Raw genomic sequence first — 15935 nt, forward strand, 5'->3', positions numbered from 1 at the left:
CGATGCACAAAAATGACATATGTGCACATACTGTATATAATGTTCTAGACATTTTGATGGTCACCCAACATATTCGGAAGACATTTTACTCATTTTGTTTTGGATTAATGTTACGGTTTGTCAAGTTGTATTTTGTGAATTTATATGTAAATTTATCCAAAAATGAAGGAATTATGTATTTTATTCAAGCTGCTGTTTCTTGCTGAAAACTTATTTGTGACTTAATTTTGTCTTATTTCAATATTTGCACTAAAAACAAGATCAGCAGTAAGATGCTGTGTTTGACAATCATCTCAATTCACCAATTTTTTCTCCTGTCTTTGCGTTATTGTTTGATTGGCCAAATTTCGAATTAAATATCCCGAACAAACACATTCAACATTGATTTTTACCAAGTTTTTAAAAATATATATATAGGCCTATATACCAAAAAACAACAGTTGGACGCGTCCCCGCTGCTCCTCCGTTGAGTTTAAGACGCTTTTGAACCTTGAACGCATCACGAGTGAAAGTTGGAGACACATGCGGGACCAATCAGGACCTGTCCTTCCCCTCCTGTCCGGGTTTTCTCTCCGGGCTGAATGAGAGGATGAACGGGTGGCTGCAGACGGAGTGAGCGCAGCCAATCCGCTGCGTCCTGCCTGGCTGCGTGTTGGAGTCTCTTCAGCGCCGCCGCGCTCTCATCAATCTCCGCTCTGCACCTGTTTGCGTGGATCCGTCCCGCGTGGACTGCCACTCAGAGGAAATGCTGAGTGACTCGTTTTATGCTTTGTAATTTATTTATTTATCCACCGGATATCAAAACAACATTTTTTTTTGGAAAGCTGATGAGAGTTTGGGCTGAAGGTCCAACTCGTATAAAAGCAACCTGGACCCACAGACACGCCAAACAGCTTGCGTGACATTTTCCTTTTTCTATCTTTAGCCTGGGAGGAAATGACCGCGGCGCGCTGTCATAATAAAGGAATAATCCAACATTTTCTCTGCCGTCAGGAGGATCGATCCGCGCCGCCGACTCGGAGCGGATAAACTGGATTCTTCCGCGGACATTGATCCGAGGATTTGACTGTTAACCTTCAGACATTCAACACTCCCAACGGTAAGTTCAGGAAATTAGGCAATAATCTACTACTGATGGGAAATGACTAGTCGCAGGGGTGGGCAACTCCAGGCCTCGAGGGCCGGTCTCCTGCAACTTTTAGATGTATCTCTACTTCAACACACCTGAGTCAAATAATGAGGTCATTAGCAGGACTCTGGAGAACTGGACTGCACTTAGGAGGTGAGTCAGCTGTTGGATCCAAGAGTGTTTCAAGGGAGACATCTAAGAGTAGCAGGACACCGGCCCTCGAGGACCAGGATTGCCCACCCCTGGACTAGTGTGTGTGTGTGTGTGTGTGTGTGTGTGTGTGTGTGTGTGCTGCACAGAAGGCGTTAGATCACACAGTTGTCCACCTGTTGTGCCAGCGATGGTTTTTTCTACATGGATCGATATAAAATACTTATTTTATTTAAAATTTATTTTACAAGATTTTCTCATGATAAAAGAAATATGAACTTGTTCTCAGTTTTATTGACAATAATTATTAAGAGTCCATAATTGTTTTTGCAGCAGTTTTATCCACAGCGGTTGCTGGACCTTCTTCTTCTCTTTTTCTGGTCAGAAACGTTTCCGTTTAGCGTTAAGGAGCAAAGCAATCAGTAATATGGACATGATAACATATCAATAAATTATTTTAAGTATATGTTTGGAAGTAAAGAATGAAAAACAGTTTAAATTTTGTGACAAAAATACAATTAGATATTTCTGATGATAAAAAAACAGCTCTGAAGCACAATAATATAATTCTTGCTGTAACTGCGAAATAATTTCCCTGCTGGGATGAATAAAGTAATTCTTCTTCTTCTTCTTCTTAAAAAGACAAAATGAGTTAAAACAATTTTTATTTAGAATAATAGAAAAATAACTTTAAAAATTAGTTAAAAATAGAATAAGTTATGGTGATGTACACAGAAAAAATGCACATATATTTACACCAAATATATCAAAAGTGAAAAAAAAAATTTATTTTCAAACTGGGAAATATTCTAGAAAAACGAGGACATTTTTGAGAATAAAACTTTGACATTTCTGAATTAAAAAACCCCGTTTGAAACTCAGAAATTTTAAGGGTTTTTTTCTCAGAAATGTCGGATATTTTTTCTAGAATTTTTGTCACTTTTGAAACTCAGGAAATTTCCAAAAATTGAAAAAAAAGTGAATTTTGAAACTCAGAAATATCCAATATTTTACTGAAAATTTTTGAGATGAACCTCAACATTTTTGAGCTTTTTCTAATAATTTTTTATTTATTTTTTACACAAGCTCATAAATCTTGTGTAAAGCTGTTCATGTTCTTCTTGTGCAATTATTTTAGATCAAATGCATTTTGGATCCAATCAAAAATTGTGAAATAGCCCTTTAGCTCAGCTCCTCCTTCTGGTGAACAACAGGAAACTCATTCAGCTGACGTAGCTTTTCATTTTGGAGTGAGTCGCCGCCCCTGGATGGATGACACCCCAGGGAGAGAGCCATAAACTCATGAGCTGTATTTGAATAACATGAATCCTGAGCTGTAATCAGAATATTATAATCAGCCGTTGTGATGGAGAACGCAGCATGGATGTGATTACAGTGTGTGTGTGTGTGTATGTGTGTGTGTCGGAGGGTCTGAGCGGAACAGCGGACCCCCTGCTGACCGCCGCCCCCCACGCGGTGGCGCTCTGTGTGATTCTCTGCCTCCCTGCACTGACCTGCAGAGCGCACTGTAAGAGCGCCAAACACCGACTGAACGCAAAACACTCTTCACTTCTCTTTCTCTCTCTCTCTCTTTCTTCTTCTTCTTTTTTTAATAGTTTCAGCTGCGTTTGTTTCTCATTTTTGGGGTTTTGTCAGAGTTTCTTTCTCATTTCCCTCAACAACTCCTCAGCCGCTGTCAGTCGCCGGGGTTCATTAATGAGCCCTCCTCCGTTTCCCCATGTGGGGGAATGTTTGCGAGTGGGAGAGCAGAAAGAGGTGGGGGCGGGGGGCTGGTGAGAGAGACAGACAGAGGAGGAGTGGAGTGTGAGATTATCCGCCGTACCTGCTGCTGCCACCGCCGCTGCTCAGATATTAACAGCTTCTTTCCGGGATCTGATGCTGCCCGGAGTGCGGAGGCAGCGCCGCTGGTGGCAACCCTGCTTCTGAGCCTCAGGTGGACAGATGGAGACGGAGGAGGAAGTCAGCGAGCCCCAGACAGGCGCGCCGCACCCCGAGGTGAACGGGGACCTGCCGGGGAACCCGTACCTGAGGGACGGGGCGCTGGACGCGGCGGGGAGTCCGGCCAGGGAGCCGGCGCCGCCGCAGTGTTCCCCAGAGTTCAGCCCCAGCCACCAGTGTGGGTAAGGATGAGAAACACAGAGGCTGCTGCTGCTGCGGGAAACAGCTGCTGCCTCCTTCATCGGGCTGCAGGGATTGTTTGATTGTTTGTTGGGTTTTTAATAAGGCAGTTTGTCAATAATCCTGCACGTCATTTATGGTAATGGGCTGCTGTGAGAGAAAACTCGTTTGTTTTAATTAGAAGGAAAAACTTTGACAACAAATTTTTGGTGTGGAAAATTGAAAGACTTGGTTTGCTGAGCTGCTGAGGTTTTGAATTTAGAGTAATTTTAGGCATTTTAAGGGAAACTTTGCTGGTAGTAAATCAATATGATTGAAAAGATTAACGTCACGTTGCCAGATTATTGTCCAGATTGGTGTTTGGGGGTCTAAACCTGCTGCTTTTGCTCTGTGAATTGTATGGAAGAGGATTAGTGCCACTTCCTGTCATCTTCTTTGTCGTTTCTGCCAGTAGTAACATACAGCTGTTGATCATGTGACTTTCTGTGATTGCGCAGAAACTTTTTTTAAATAAAAAAAACATAATCCCAATTCTCACAAAATTAGAAAATTAGATTTTAAAGTCAGAATTATTAACGTTACGATTAAAACTGTCGATATTCTGCTAACTTTGCAAAAACACAATTTTGCAATCGTGTTTTTGTTTTGTGTCATGTTAGCACAGAAGCATTTCTGTCTAAAAATGTGATTTTTTTTTTTTCAAATTGCAGTGTTTCCGTTAAGCAAACTTATTTTCGTACGTCGGATGGGAACGCAGCTCGTGTTTAAAACGCAGTGAACGCACACTGAGCTTCCTCTGTGACCAGAGAAGAAATGAGTTCATTCATTTTCTGGTGCTTCAGCTCAGAGTGGTGCGGGGTGAAAGCGTTTCTTTGGTCCTGTCCAGAGTTGGTTTCTGTGACCCGAGGGCCGGCGGCCGGTACACCGTGTCCCGGTGGCGTCCCCATCTGTGCCGGCCATTGCTGCGGCGCTGCGGAGTCTGACGGAGGGAACTGCCATCTGGCCTCCCTGTCATGCAGAAAGCCGCTCTTTTCATCAGGTTGCTCTCTCCTCGGTCTGCCTCCTTCTGCTCTGGTCACTTCTGGAGACGACTGGAACTTAAATGACCGGATGAGACTTTGTGTGCATGAAAATGTCGTCTGTGGCGAAGGGAGCTCTTTACACTCTTGGCTGTTTGCCAAGTGGGCGAAGCATCAGAACGGTCGATAAATTGCGACTTGGATCGAGAGCTTGGTGTTGTTTTCACTTGGTTTTGTCCTGGAGATGGAGGAGATGTAATTCAGTCTGTTCCTTCATCAAAGCTGCAGCCAAAGCAAAGAAATGTGGTTGTTTCATTTTATTTTTAAAGAGAAATATCCTAAATAAATCCAGTCTGAAGGGGAAACTCATTATATTTGCTTTTATGAGAATATTTGAATAAAGCAATTATTCTCAGTCTGATGCTTTATTTTAAGTTCATGGGAAATTCCTAACAGGGATAGAAAAAACAGTTTGAGCTTTTCTTCCCAGTCTTTACTTCTCGTCAGATTCATGTAAAATCAAACCAATTGGTTTCACTTATATTTAAGACTTTGAATTTGCAGGAATATTCAGAGTGGAGTAGTTACTAGTTACGTTTACTCCATTACACTTAAGTTTTTTCAAAAGAAAAAGTACTTTTAGGGAGAATTTTTACTACACTGTACGTTGAGTAACTTTATTAAGAAGTATTTCTGCTTTTGCTTGAGTAAAACTCTGGATTTTCTCTGGAAAAACCTGCAGTTTCTGTTAAAGTTTCATAGGTTTTCTATTGAAAGAAACTGATTTGGAAAAAGTTTCTTTATTAATTTTTTGCTACTTATATAAATAATTGTCATTTTAGTCCTTAAAATACCAACATTTCCACTTAACTTTATATTTTGGTCTGTCTCATGATGTAATTCTTAAATATCAAATGATTGATAAGCTGATCAATCATACTTGAGTAGACTTTTTACCAAATACTTTTTGCTTTTACTTGAGTAAAAATATGTTGAAGTTGTGCTGCTCGTACTTGAGTACAATGTTGGAGCAACAGATCGAAAAGTTGCACACATGCAAAAGTTTTAACAACTTCCCACTTCCTGTCACGTCCCTCTATAGGAACCAGACTTCCTTGTACTTTTAAGTGTTTTTAATCTATAGCTTTGGGTTGTTTATCTAAGGAGGACAGAAAATTGATTGTTTCCCCTCCCCATAAATTCAGAAAGCAGACAAGTGGAGGACAGAGGAAGGTGTTTAAAATCAATATGTGCAGCAGAATGTTGAAAACTGAAAACCAAAAACCTGAGAGAGGCATCGTCCTTAAGGTGACCTTCTACTGAATGCTAGGCGTCCGGCTAACGGCTCTTTGCTAACAGGTTTGTTTTGATGTGTTAGTAAATTAGAATACCATCAAAATGTTTCAGTAATACTGAAAAACATATAAAGGCTTGTTATACACAGAGTGACGTGTTCAAGTGTTTAATCCTCTTAATTTTGATGGTTATTGGTTAAGGAGAAATATACCTAAAACATCAGTTTGTCAAGAAGTTACAATGTTTCATAACTAAATGTAATTATTTTTTAAAAAGAAAAGTTAAATTATCACCTAATCATGTGGAAATCTGCTGACTCAACAAATGTTCAGCAGTCATTGACTCCTTCCACAAGCAGCTGCAGGTCTTTGAGTCCTGCATCTAAGTATGTTAATGGAAAATTGTGTGGAAGGAAAAATGTGACAGATAAAAATGCTCCAGGAACAGTAGTAAATGTAAAGTGCAATTTAGTGGTCAAAAGATCTGTTTTTAAAGAAAATTTGAAAATCCAAGGCCTGTGGGTCAAATTTGGCTTCCAGAAAAACAATCGTGGAACCCTGGAGGAATCGATCAATCTGCTCAACATCATTTAAATTTAAGAAATCGAATTCAGGTGTGGCTGCTTACTAAAGTTTTAGTAGTTTAATGTGTTTTATCAATATATCCTGGGGAGGATCTTAAAAACAGATGAACTTAAATTTCCAGTTTGGTTCATTAACTTTGCTGTAACAGGTCAGTCACAGCATATTGGAGCTTAATTTTTTTTAACATAGGAGATCGTAAAGTTTGAGTTAAATGGTTTCAGTCTCAGGCAGCAGGAAGAATCGTGTCTTGTGAAGTCGGACCTTCGCCTGGAGCTTCACACCGACTCCTGACTGAAGGTTCCTCTGAATAACGGCCGGCGCTGATGCCTCCCTCCGATTAAATAAGTCAATGAGCTGCAGCCCATAAAACCGGGGCAGGTTTCATCTGCCTGTTCAATCCCTGTATAATAATAAACCTGCCGCTTTAAGATTGACGACAAAATAAATAACTATTCTATAAAGGTAACTGTCAGGAAACCTTTAAGCAGTCAGTTCTGCGTAACGCTGAGATAACGTCCTGATTTAACGCTTTTATTCTGAAGGGCAAACCGCTTCCCTTCAACTGGGAAACTTTGATCCATTCAATCAGCATAATGACACCAAAGCAGGCTCTGTTCTTTACAAACTGCTTCATGTTTTCTCCCCTTTAGCTCATGTTTCATCTTCTGAATTAATAAAGATTTTATTATGAGATGTTAGAGTAAATTATGGCTGTACGATATAGCAGCCTAGTAAGGTGCCATATCCAGTTTGTGCTTCTGTCTACATTATTGTTTGTCTTTAGTTTTTGCTTTATTTGGTTTCCTCATTTCATGCATTTCATGTGAGAAACAAACAAAAAAAAACCCAAATCAAATCAAGGTACTGAGGATTTAGAGGCTTTTTAGAAATCCTGCTGTAAACTTGAAATACATTTGATTTCTGCTGCATTTATAGTCAGAAGTTGTTAAACAAATCTAGATTACGGAGAAGAAAAGTTTCATGGCCTGATTCAGTGAATAATCTTCACTTATTTTACTGTTCTTTTACTTATAACAATACATTTTGCCCATGTTATAAGTGAAATAATCTGCCTATATTATCAATATAAACCTCTATCTTGCTGAAAAGTTCTTTGTAAATGAGCTTAATCTGATTTCAAACAAACAAAGATATTTTCAGTGGAAAAAAAATAAAACACTTGGTAAGATGTTATGCTTTTGTAACCCTTCAGTCAAGTTTTATTTGTGTAGCACCTTTCAGCAACAAGGTATTTTAAAGTGCCTTACATCATAAAAATACAAAGTTATAGAGCTCACAGTCAACAAACGAAGCATTATATTTTGTCCATTGCCATCATTACGCAACAGATTGTTGATTAATTTTTCATTGATTGTTGCTCAAAACCAACTCTAATCATGTGGGTTTTCAGTCTAGATTTAAAGGCACTCAGTGTTTGATCGTCTCAGCAGAAACTCTCAGGTTCACCGGATTCATTATAAGAAAAGATTGAAATCAAGATGGTGGTTAAAATCAGCCCAGCAGCTTCTGTACATTAAATAAAATACAATAAATAACCCTAAACAAAGTACAGAGCAATAACTCCCAATGAGCAGTTAGCAGCAGTTAGCTGCTAGCTAACAGCTGTTAGCAGTTGTAAATTTAAACATAGCTAAAATGCACAGCATTAAGAATGATAAAAACAGTTAAAAAACGTACATAAAACGCAACAAAATTACTCATGAAACACTGAATATTATTAAATTAGTCTAAAATCTATCTAAAATATAATGGCTACTTCCTGTAAAAGAAAAGATGATCCTGATGCCCTCTGCAGTTTGCGAAGGGCAACAGAAAAAAAGGGTGCGGAGCTGTCAGTTACCGGTTGCTATGGTAACCGCCAACCGTCGCGAGCAGCGCAACAGAATTTAATATAAATGTCTGTAGAAACAACTAAACAAAATGAATTCAAAGAATAAATAACCAACATTTTGACAAACTTCTCTTTTACAATATTGTTGATATCAAACAGAAACAGGTTTTCAGATCTACATTTTCTTATTAGCTTGGAAACAAAGTCATTTTATTTTAGAATGAAAAAATAGAAATAATATTGCAGTACCTTAAGTATATATATAATGGCTACTGTTGATTTGTTTTTTTCTGTAAACATGTAACATCTAAGGATGTTAAGTTGTAAAGATTGCTTTATTTAAGCAACTGGTGGCATATTTTGCTCATAAACTGGAAAAAATATATATTTTTGTACTGTCTTAAAATGATAGAAAATGAATCTGGATATGAAGAGCTGATGTGTGAGGCCGAGCAACACCTACACAGTGGAGTTATTTATTTATCATCCGCCACAATCTTTTATTTATTTTTTTTTTCAAACCTGGAGTAAAAGCTGGAGACAGAGTAATCGTGTACCTGCTGAGTCAGCGCCAACCTGTAAGCAAGATGGTATGTGTGAATAAATATGATGAATGCATTAGTGACTCAAACAGCTGGTAAATCTTTCAGCCAAGGATTAAAAAAAGACGATTATTTCTCTTTTTGTTTACTTCCAGGCACAGAGCAGTTGGCGCCTCTGTTGCTAGGAAGGTAAAACCAAAGCTTGACTGGAAGAATGTCAAGTGTTTCACTTAGAAATTGGGCTAACTATGAAGAATCTTCCCCATAATTCAATCCAAACATGGGAATAGAAAAGTTTTGAAATTAAAAAGTGAAAGAATTCCCTGTAATTTTCAGACATATGAAACTGGTCATCCATTTGAAACATTTTCAGAGGTGGACAGAGTACTCAAAAACTGTACTCAGGTAAAAGTATCACTACTACAACATATTATTTTTACTCGAGTAAAAGTAAAAAGTATTTGTCTACTCAAGTATAACTGATCAAATTATCAGTCATTTATTTAAAAATGACATCATTAAATGGACCAAAATATAAAGTTAAGTGGAAATTTTGGTATTTTAAGGATCAAAATGACAATAATTCATGTAAGTAACTAAAGAAAATGTTTCCAAATCAGTTTCTTTCAATGGAAAACTGATGAAACTTTAACAAAATCTGCAGGTGTGAGTCTGTGTCTGGTGAATTTCCGGTTGAAACATGTTTGTATTTCATTCAGTGGGTAGAAAATCCAGAAATTTTACTCAAGTAAGAGCAGAAATACTTCATAATAAAATGACTCAAGTAAAAGTAACAGTAAAAATAAAGTAAATGTTTACAAAAATGTTACTCCAGTAAATGTAACTGAGTAAATGTTAGTTTTAGCCAAACATTTAACCAAGCTGCTGCGTAATACTGAAACTGCTGCTTGTGTATAATTTCTCCATTTCTCTTATTTATTTTGATTTGTGAGACTTTCTAATAAATGCAACTACATAAATATAAATTACCTTCTCAAAACTCCAAGTAGTGCTTAAAAATAGCATTTTGAAGGAATAATTAACCATAAGTTGCTGATGCTTGCTATTGAAATGATGTGGAAAATTCAAACCAATAAACCGATTGCTGAAAACTTAAGAATATTTTGGGAAGAAGCCAACAGTTACCATCATACAACATCACTGCTTCTGATTTTTATAAATGTCTTCCTTATCGGCTCTGTGCTCAGTTTGGTGAACTTTAAGAGCAATTCGTCTGCAAGCTGCACAGAACCAGGGTTGAATATAAAACGCGATGGATTGCTTTGCTATAAAGCAGAACGACGTGAGCTGGGACACGAGCGAATTATTGATGAATTAGGAAATGAAAAAGCTTCACATTATGCACAAAATAAATCTGCATGAAATAGGTGGAGGTGCAGACATCTGGATTAGATTATTAAACTGACGAGTTGGAAGAATGAAAAAGAAGGGAGACGGGGAAAAACCCTCTAAAGTGACACAAACACAATTGTTGGACTAATATTAAAACAAAATGTCCTTTTTCCCTGATAACTGTGAATGTATGTTTGCTTCAGTTTGAACACATCAATAATTTACATTTAAAATAAAATAATTTACAGCTGTATCGGAGTTAAAGAAATTACAGAAATCAAAGCACTAAGTTGAGTATTTTTATCCAGCAAGAAACAAAAACTTTGTGCTTTTCATGTCTAATTTGGTGCTGAGGCATTTAATATTTAATAATTATTTTAAAAATGTCTGAGCAGCCTGAAGGTCCTGTACTTTGAATTACAGACGGTAAAAATGTTGAAAACACATAAACAGAAAATAGCCCAAACCTCTTGAGTCATAAACTTCAACTTCAGCAACTCCTGCTGGAATATCTACAGTGAATATGCTGAGAAAGCCACAGACAGACTGGACTTCCCAGAAAACCTGATTAGACTGAATGTTTTCTGTCCTGCCTTGTGGTAATCCCCTGGCTCTGCCGCCCTGGGCAGAAAGTCATAATACCCACAGCAGAAACTGCTGCTGCCAAACGTGAAGCGGCTCTTCATTTATTATTTAAATGGCCGTTCTGCTGACGGATTTGCATCCAGCCTTGTTGGTTTAATCTTTTATTACAGTTTACCAGCAAACTTTTTTTATTTCCCTCCCGCTTAATGCAAATGAGAAGCAGCGTTTCTAAGCAGGCCGGAGGGATCCGTCGCTGATAAACAGCTCAAGGCTTTTTAAATGCTGAAATTTTCCGTTTTCTGTCCTCTTTAATGCTGTTCAGGGTCATGCAGGGCTGCCGCTAATCTGCTGCTGTCACAAAGCGAAAGGGGGGTACAACCTCCCAACACACACACTCATGCACACACACTGTTTGTGATGGGTAGCTAAGCTAGCAAGAATGCAATTGTTAAATCTCCTTATAGGGAAGTCGTAAAGGAGCAGTATCGTGTATTTTCATGGCATGTGTGATCATTTTATAGCAAAATCAAGGAACTATGCTGTATATATCAAATAAATTTTACTTTGTAATTTAACACCTTCAAATTGGGCATCTGTCACTTTAAGAAGCTCCTGCTCTTCTGAATCTCCGCCTTCAGAAAGTCATCACAACATGGCTCCTCTATTAACCCTTTCACAATGTTTTTACCAGTGTTAAACTGAGAAGCAGCTCCTTTAATGAGCTGCCAGATGTTTGCTAATTGCTGCTGGCTAGTCTGAAGGAGACAGAAGCTTGGAAACTGAGGAGGAGCTGCGCCTTGAAGGCGGAGCTATGTCCACCCAGGCGTTTTTCACAGCTGAATGGTTGCCATGTAGATTTTCTTAGGCATGTTTGAGAGGTATGTTTTTGATTACAACATGATATACATCTCAAAAAAGGCAGTTTTATATAATACTGCACCTTTAAAAATCTCCATTTGATCTTTAGATGCTCACAGAAAGACGTTCAGCAGAATTTGATCGTTTGTCTCCTGAATCCAGCCAGGAGAAAAACAGAATCTCTCCAATCTCTCTGCCCTCCTTGCTCTTACTTTTCCCCTCTGTGTCCTTCAGCTTCAAATTATTGAATAATTAATTGCCAGTTCAGACTCATTTGCACATACAGTGCATGCATGCACGCTGGCGCTCACACACTAAGCTTTTGCCTGAGTCTCCCTCACCGGAGGCTTCTCGTTTAGTGAAAAGGTTCTGCTTCATTTGTGGCTCTCCTAGCGCCCTTTAGATGCTAATTTACTTTAGCTTCACCTTTGTCCTTACTGTGGCGTAATATGTGCAACTTTGCTTGAAAAATAATTTTGTACACAAGGCAGCATGCCAGTGATTAAACTGTAGTTTCAGATGAGGGTACGGTAGTGGTATCCAAGTCCAACAACCGTTAAAGTTACTGCTAAATGTGCTAAAAGCGCATAAATAACTTTTGGTGCATTTAGAGCATCAGGAGCGTCTGGTTTACATTCAAAGTCTCTGTGGTCACATGTCGAGGGGCGTCATGGCTGTGCGATGGAAGCATTTCCAGTGTTCGACTCACGTCAAGCGTCCAACGCTGGAGTTGGAAAATTTAAACTTTTGCCACTGGAAGCGCAGCGCCAGCCAATCAGAGAGACTCTACTCTGATTGACAGCGCTAAAACCCTCCTTCTGGCTTGTGTTTGGTTGTTTCTGACCTGGAGTGGCGTATTTCTGCAGATGGATGTAAGACCACAAGAAGTTTTTTTGTTTTTTTTTGCAGATTATCTGTCCCATAATTTACTGACAGTGTGACAGTTTTGACAATTATGCAAGAAACAGTTTGTTTTTTGTTTGAATTATTGTCATTTTGCTTACAACCCCCCCAAAATCTCCACTTAATTTATATTTTGGTACGTCTGATGATGTAATTTTTAAATGTTAAATGATTGATATTTTGATCAGTTACTCGGTACTTGAGTCGACTTTTTACCAAATACTTTTTTACTCTTACTCGAGTAATTTCTTGGATAGCCTCTTTTTACTTTTACTTGAGTAAAAGTATGTTGAAGTAGCGCTACTCGTTCTTCAGTACAGTTATCTGTTCTCGTTTGTGTTCAGACTCACCCGGTGACATCACAAACTAGAGCTAACCTTTTATGGATCAGTGGAAAGAAGAAAGCCAAAAGAGAAACAACAAACCAGAAGGAAGGAAGAAGTTGCTCTTCCACAAAACCTTCTGGCCTAAATGCAGAATAAACTGAATAAAAACCAACTCTGGAAGAAAACCAGTCGAAGGTCACATTTTTAAGATTTCTGAGTAGCTATGAAACCTGAAAACATGCATGTTGTGTAAGTGATTAACAGATTAACTGGATGTGCAGTGTGTTGGTGTCTGCAGCCGTCTTAATGCGTGTTTGTGTCGCCTGTCAGAGAGAAGATGCCGTTCCACCATGTGACGGCAGGTCTGCTCTACAAGGGGAACTACTTGAGCCGCTCGCTGTCCGACAGCGACAGCGACGTTCTGGCCAGCATCTCTGAGGAGGAGCTCGACGGTAAGGCTTTTCACACATCTGCCTCAGCTTTTAACACGTCACCTCAAGATGATCACATGTGTTTGGTGCCTTTGCATTTACTGTGTGAATATTTGTATTTTTGTGGGGAGGAATAAGACGATCTGGTTTTGCTCTCAGAAGCTGACGACGCGAGCTTTAGTCACTGTTTTACCAATTTGAAACCAATTTATTGTGACAAGGTAACTCAAGCACGTCCTTTCTGTGAAAAACAAAAAACACTTTGAGGAAAATGGCTGGACACTGAAACACACTGCTGCATACTAATCACAGCAAACAAACCTTTGCTCTGTTCTTTGTTACACTTCATGCCAGCTTACGGTCAGAACTACAGCAAACCGCTGCCTGAAATAGAAAAGCAGCAGAAATGTTGAGTACAAATGGAAAACCCTTTGGAAATAAACATGGGCAAACTTATTTAGCAAGAAGATGTAAGCCCCAGTGCATACAAGTTACTGCTGTTAAAGAAACTTTTTGTTTTTCAAAGTACTAAACCTGCAGCACTGCAAAAACATAAAAGTATTTTTGTCTAGTTTCCAGTGTAAATATCTTCATGTTCTTGAAATAAGACAAATCTATCTTACAAGTAACTTTTGAGCAAGATATAGCAGCTTTTTTAAATTTAAAATGTCTTAATACAAGATAAATATTCTCAATCAATTTTCTGTCCTCCTTAGGATCTAATACTTTTATGTCAATATGAAGGAATTATTGACTGAAAACAAGCTCAGATATCTTGCTGAAAAATTACTTGTAGTTTTGTCTTATTTCAAGTAAACAAAGATATTTGCACTAGAAGCTAGATCAAAATAATTGGTAATATTTTGTGTTTTTGCAGTGTTCACTTTAAAATTGTATTTATTTTTGGTCATTTTCAGTCATTTTAGTCCAAATTTATTTGTACAACAGCAACAAAGCATCTCAAAGTGCTTTACATCATAACAAAACAAAAATAAAAAGTCATAAAAACAACATAAAGAGAAACCAATTTAGAAACCAAGCATTGCGTTTTGATGAATGTCGTCATCAAAAATAATCAATACACCTCAAATGTATTGGTCAAATATGTTGATCAGTGTTCCAGTAACTATTAATCAAAACAACTCTAAACTGGTGGGTTTTAACTTTGATTTAAAGGAACTCTGTGTTTCGGCTGTTTTAGAGTTTTCTGGAAGTTTATTCCAGATTTCTGTTGCACAGAGGCTGAAAGTTGTTATTTCAAGTAAACAAGAGATATTTGCAGTAAAAACTAGATCAAAAATAATTGGTAAGATTTTGCGTTTTGCAGTGAGTGTAAAAAGCAGAAAAGTTGCTACCGACCCAGATTCTGTTTTTTAAAGGTCAAAAAGAGGAAAATAAAACTTTGGTTTGTTTTAAGCTTTAAAATGGTGCAGCATAAACTCATCCTGGTCTGTTTTTAACTCTCACAGAACAATCTGTCTTCCAGTATAATTTCTGCTGTGCCTCCTCTCGCTCTTTATGAACCTTTTGTTTTCTAGCCTGTCTGAGAGTAATCACCCGGCTCTGTACAACATCTACCTGATCAATAACAGTCTGCTGGAGTCAGCAGCGGCAGCCTCACAGGCAAACTAGACTTCCCCCCTCGTTCCAAAAATATTAATCCACTGATGCGGCATTAAGCTGCTGCCGCCTGGAAAATTGGCAGCGCGGCGCGCGGTAATGGCCAGGTACTCTGTCAGGGTCGAGCTTTAATATGCATGAAGGAACCTGCGAAGTATGAATTCCTCACTCCTAGTTTCAACGGGCCTGTGTTGTTTGGCAGGTAGGAAATTGTCGGGAGCGAAGACGATTCATACGGGTTCCATTTGAAAACACTCTGACTGGCTAACTGCTGCCTGTCAACAGAATAATTACTGTAAAAGGATTTACCGTGCGCGCCATGCTGGATTGATGGCATCACGAAACACCTGGAGCTGAGAGGCTATTAGTTTGTTTTTGCAAGCGGCTGAAAGGGGAACAGAGTCTTTAGTGCCTCAAACAATTAATCAACTTCTTTCTAATATAATGGAAAGGACCAAAGTTGACAGATGTGTTCTGTTTGTTTATGCATGAAGCGCCCAGCAGTACTTTGTTTCTGTACTTAAGTATGTTTTTCATGTATCTGTACTTTGCTTAAATAGATTTAATTTTGGGGAGGGTCTCCAAAAGTTGCATTCAAGTAAGATTTTAAAAGTATTTGATAAAAAGTCTACTCAAATTTTGAGTAACGGATCAAGTTATCAATCATTTAATATAAAACATTTACATCATCAAACGGACCATAAAGTTAAGTGGAAATTTTGGTATTTTAAGGATCAAAATGACAATAATTCATATGAAGCCTAGGCGCAAATTCAAACTGGAAGACTCTTTTATCCCCACCGGGATCTGCTAATTGAAGCGACCCGCCTACAGACGTCGGCCTATCAACGCTGGACCAAGCCTCGTCACGTCCAAGTCCCAGCTGATAAGGACCTTCATTCATGGCGTCCTTCGCTCTCCAGCCAAGCTCAACCCACCACCACCCCTCCTCCATTCGCCCGGTCCTGAGGCCCGCACCCTTCTTCAACTGCCACCACCAGTGCCGGGCCCCTGAGGGACGACGTTCCTATCGGCATCGGGGATGCTCATCTGAAGCTTATCACTAACGCTGCGATAACCGTTATCCCCAGCCGGGGCCCGAGCGCCAAAGACTTTAAATCCTGTTTGTCAATAAACTCTTCTAATTG

General features: G+C 38.8%; 1 protein-coding gene across 3 annotated transcripts in view; it reads left to right on the forward strand.

Moving 5' to 3' along the window:
* Nucleotides 1-607: 607 nt before the first annotated feature.
* caln1 (calneuron 1) overlaps nucleotides 608-15935 on the forward strand; it is an 80180-nt gene continuing 64852 nt past the window's right edge. The window contains exons 1-2 of one of the 3 annotated variants that reach the window (XM_027999641.1): nucleotides 608-1099; nucleotides 13067-13188. In XM_027999641.1, coding sequence (XP_027855442.1) covers nucleotides 13074-13188 — 115 coding nt within the window. In that variant the 5' untranslated portion in view covers nucleotides 608-1099; nucleotides 13067-13073. Of the gene's footprint in view, nucleotides 1100-2372; nucleotides 3421-12888; nucleotides 12986-13066; nucleotides 13189-15935 lie in introns of those variants that run through there. The other 2 variants (XM_027999638.1, XM_027999639.1) reach the window with 2 other exon arrangements.

Source organism: Xiphophorus couchianus, chromosome 18, assembly GCF_001444195.1.
Source record: "Xiphophorus couchianus chromosome 18, X_couchianus-1.0, whole genome shotgun sequence".
In the NCBI taxonomy this organism is placed as follows: Eukaryota; Metazoa; Chordata; class Actinopteri; order Cyprinodontiformes; family Poeciliidae; genus Xiphophorus; species Xiphophorus couchianus.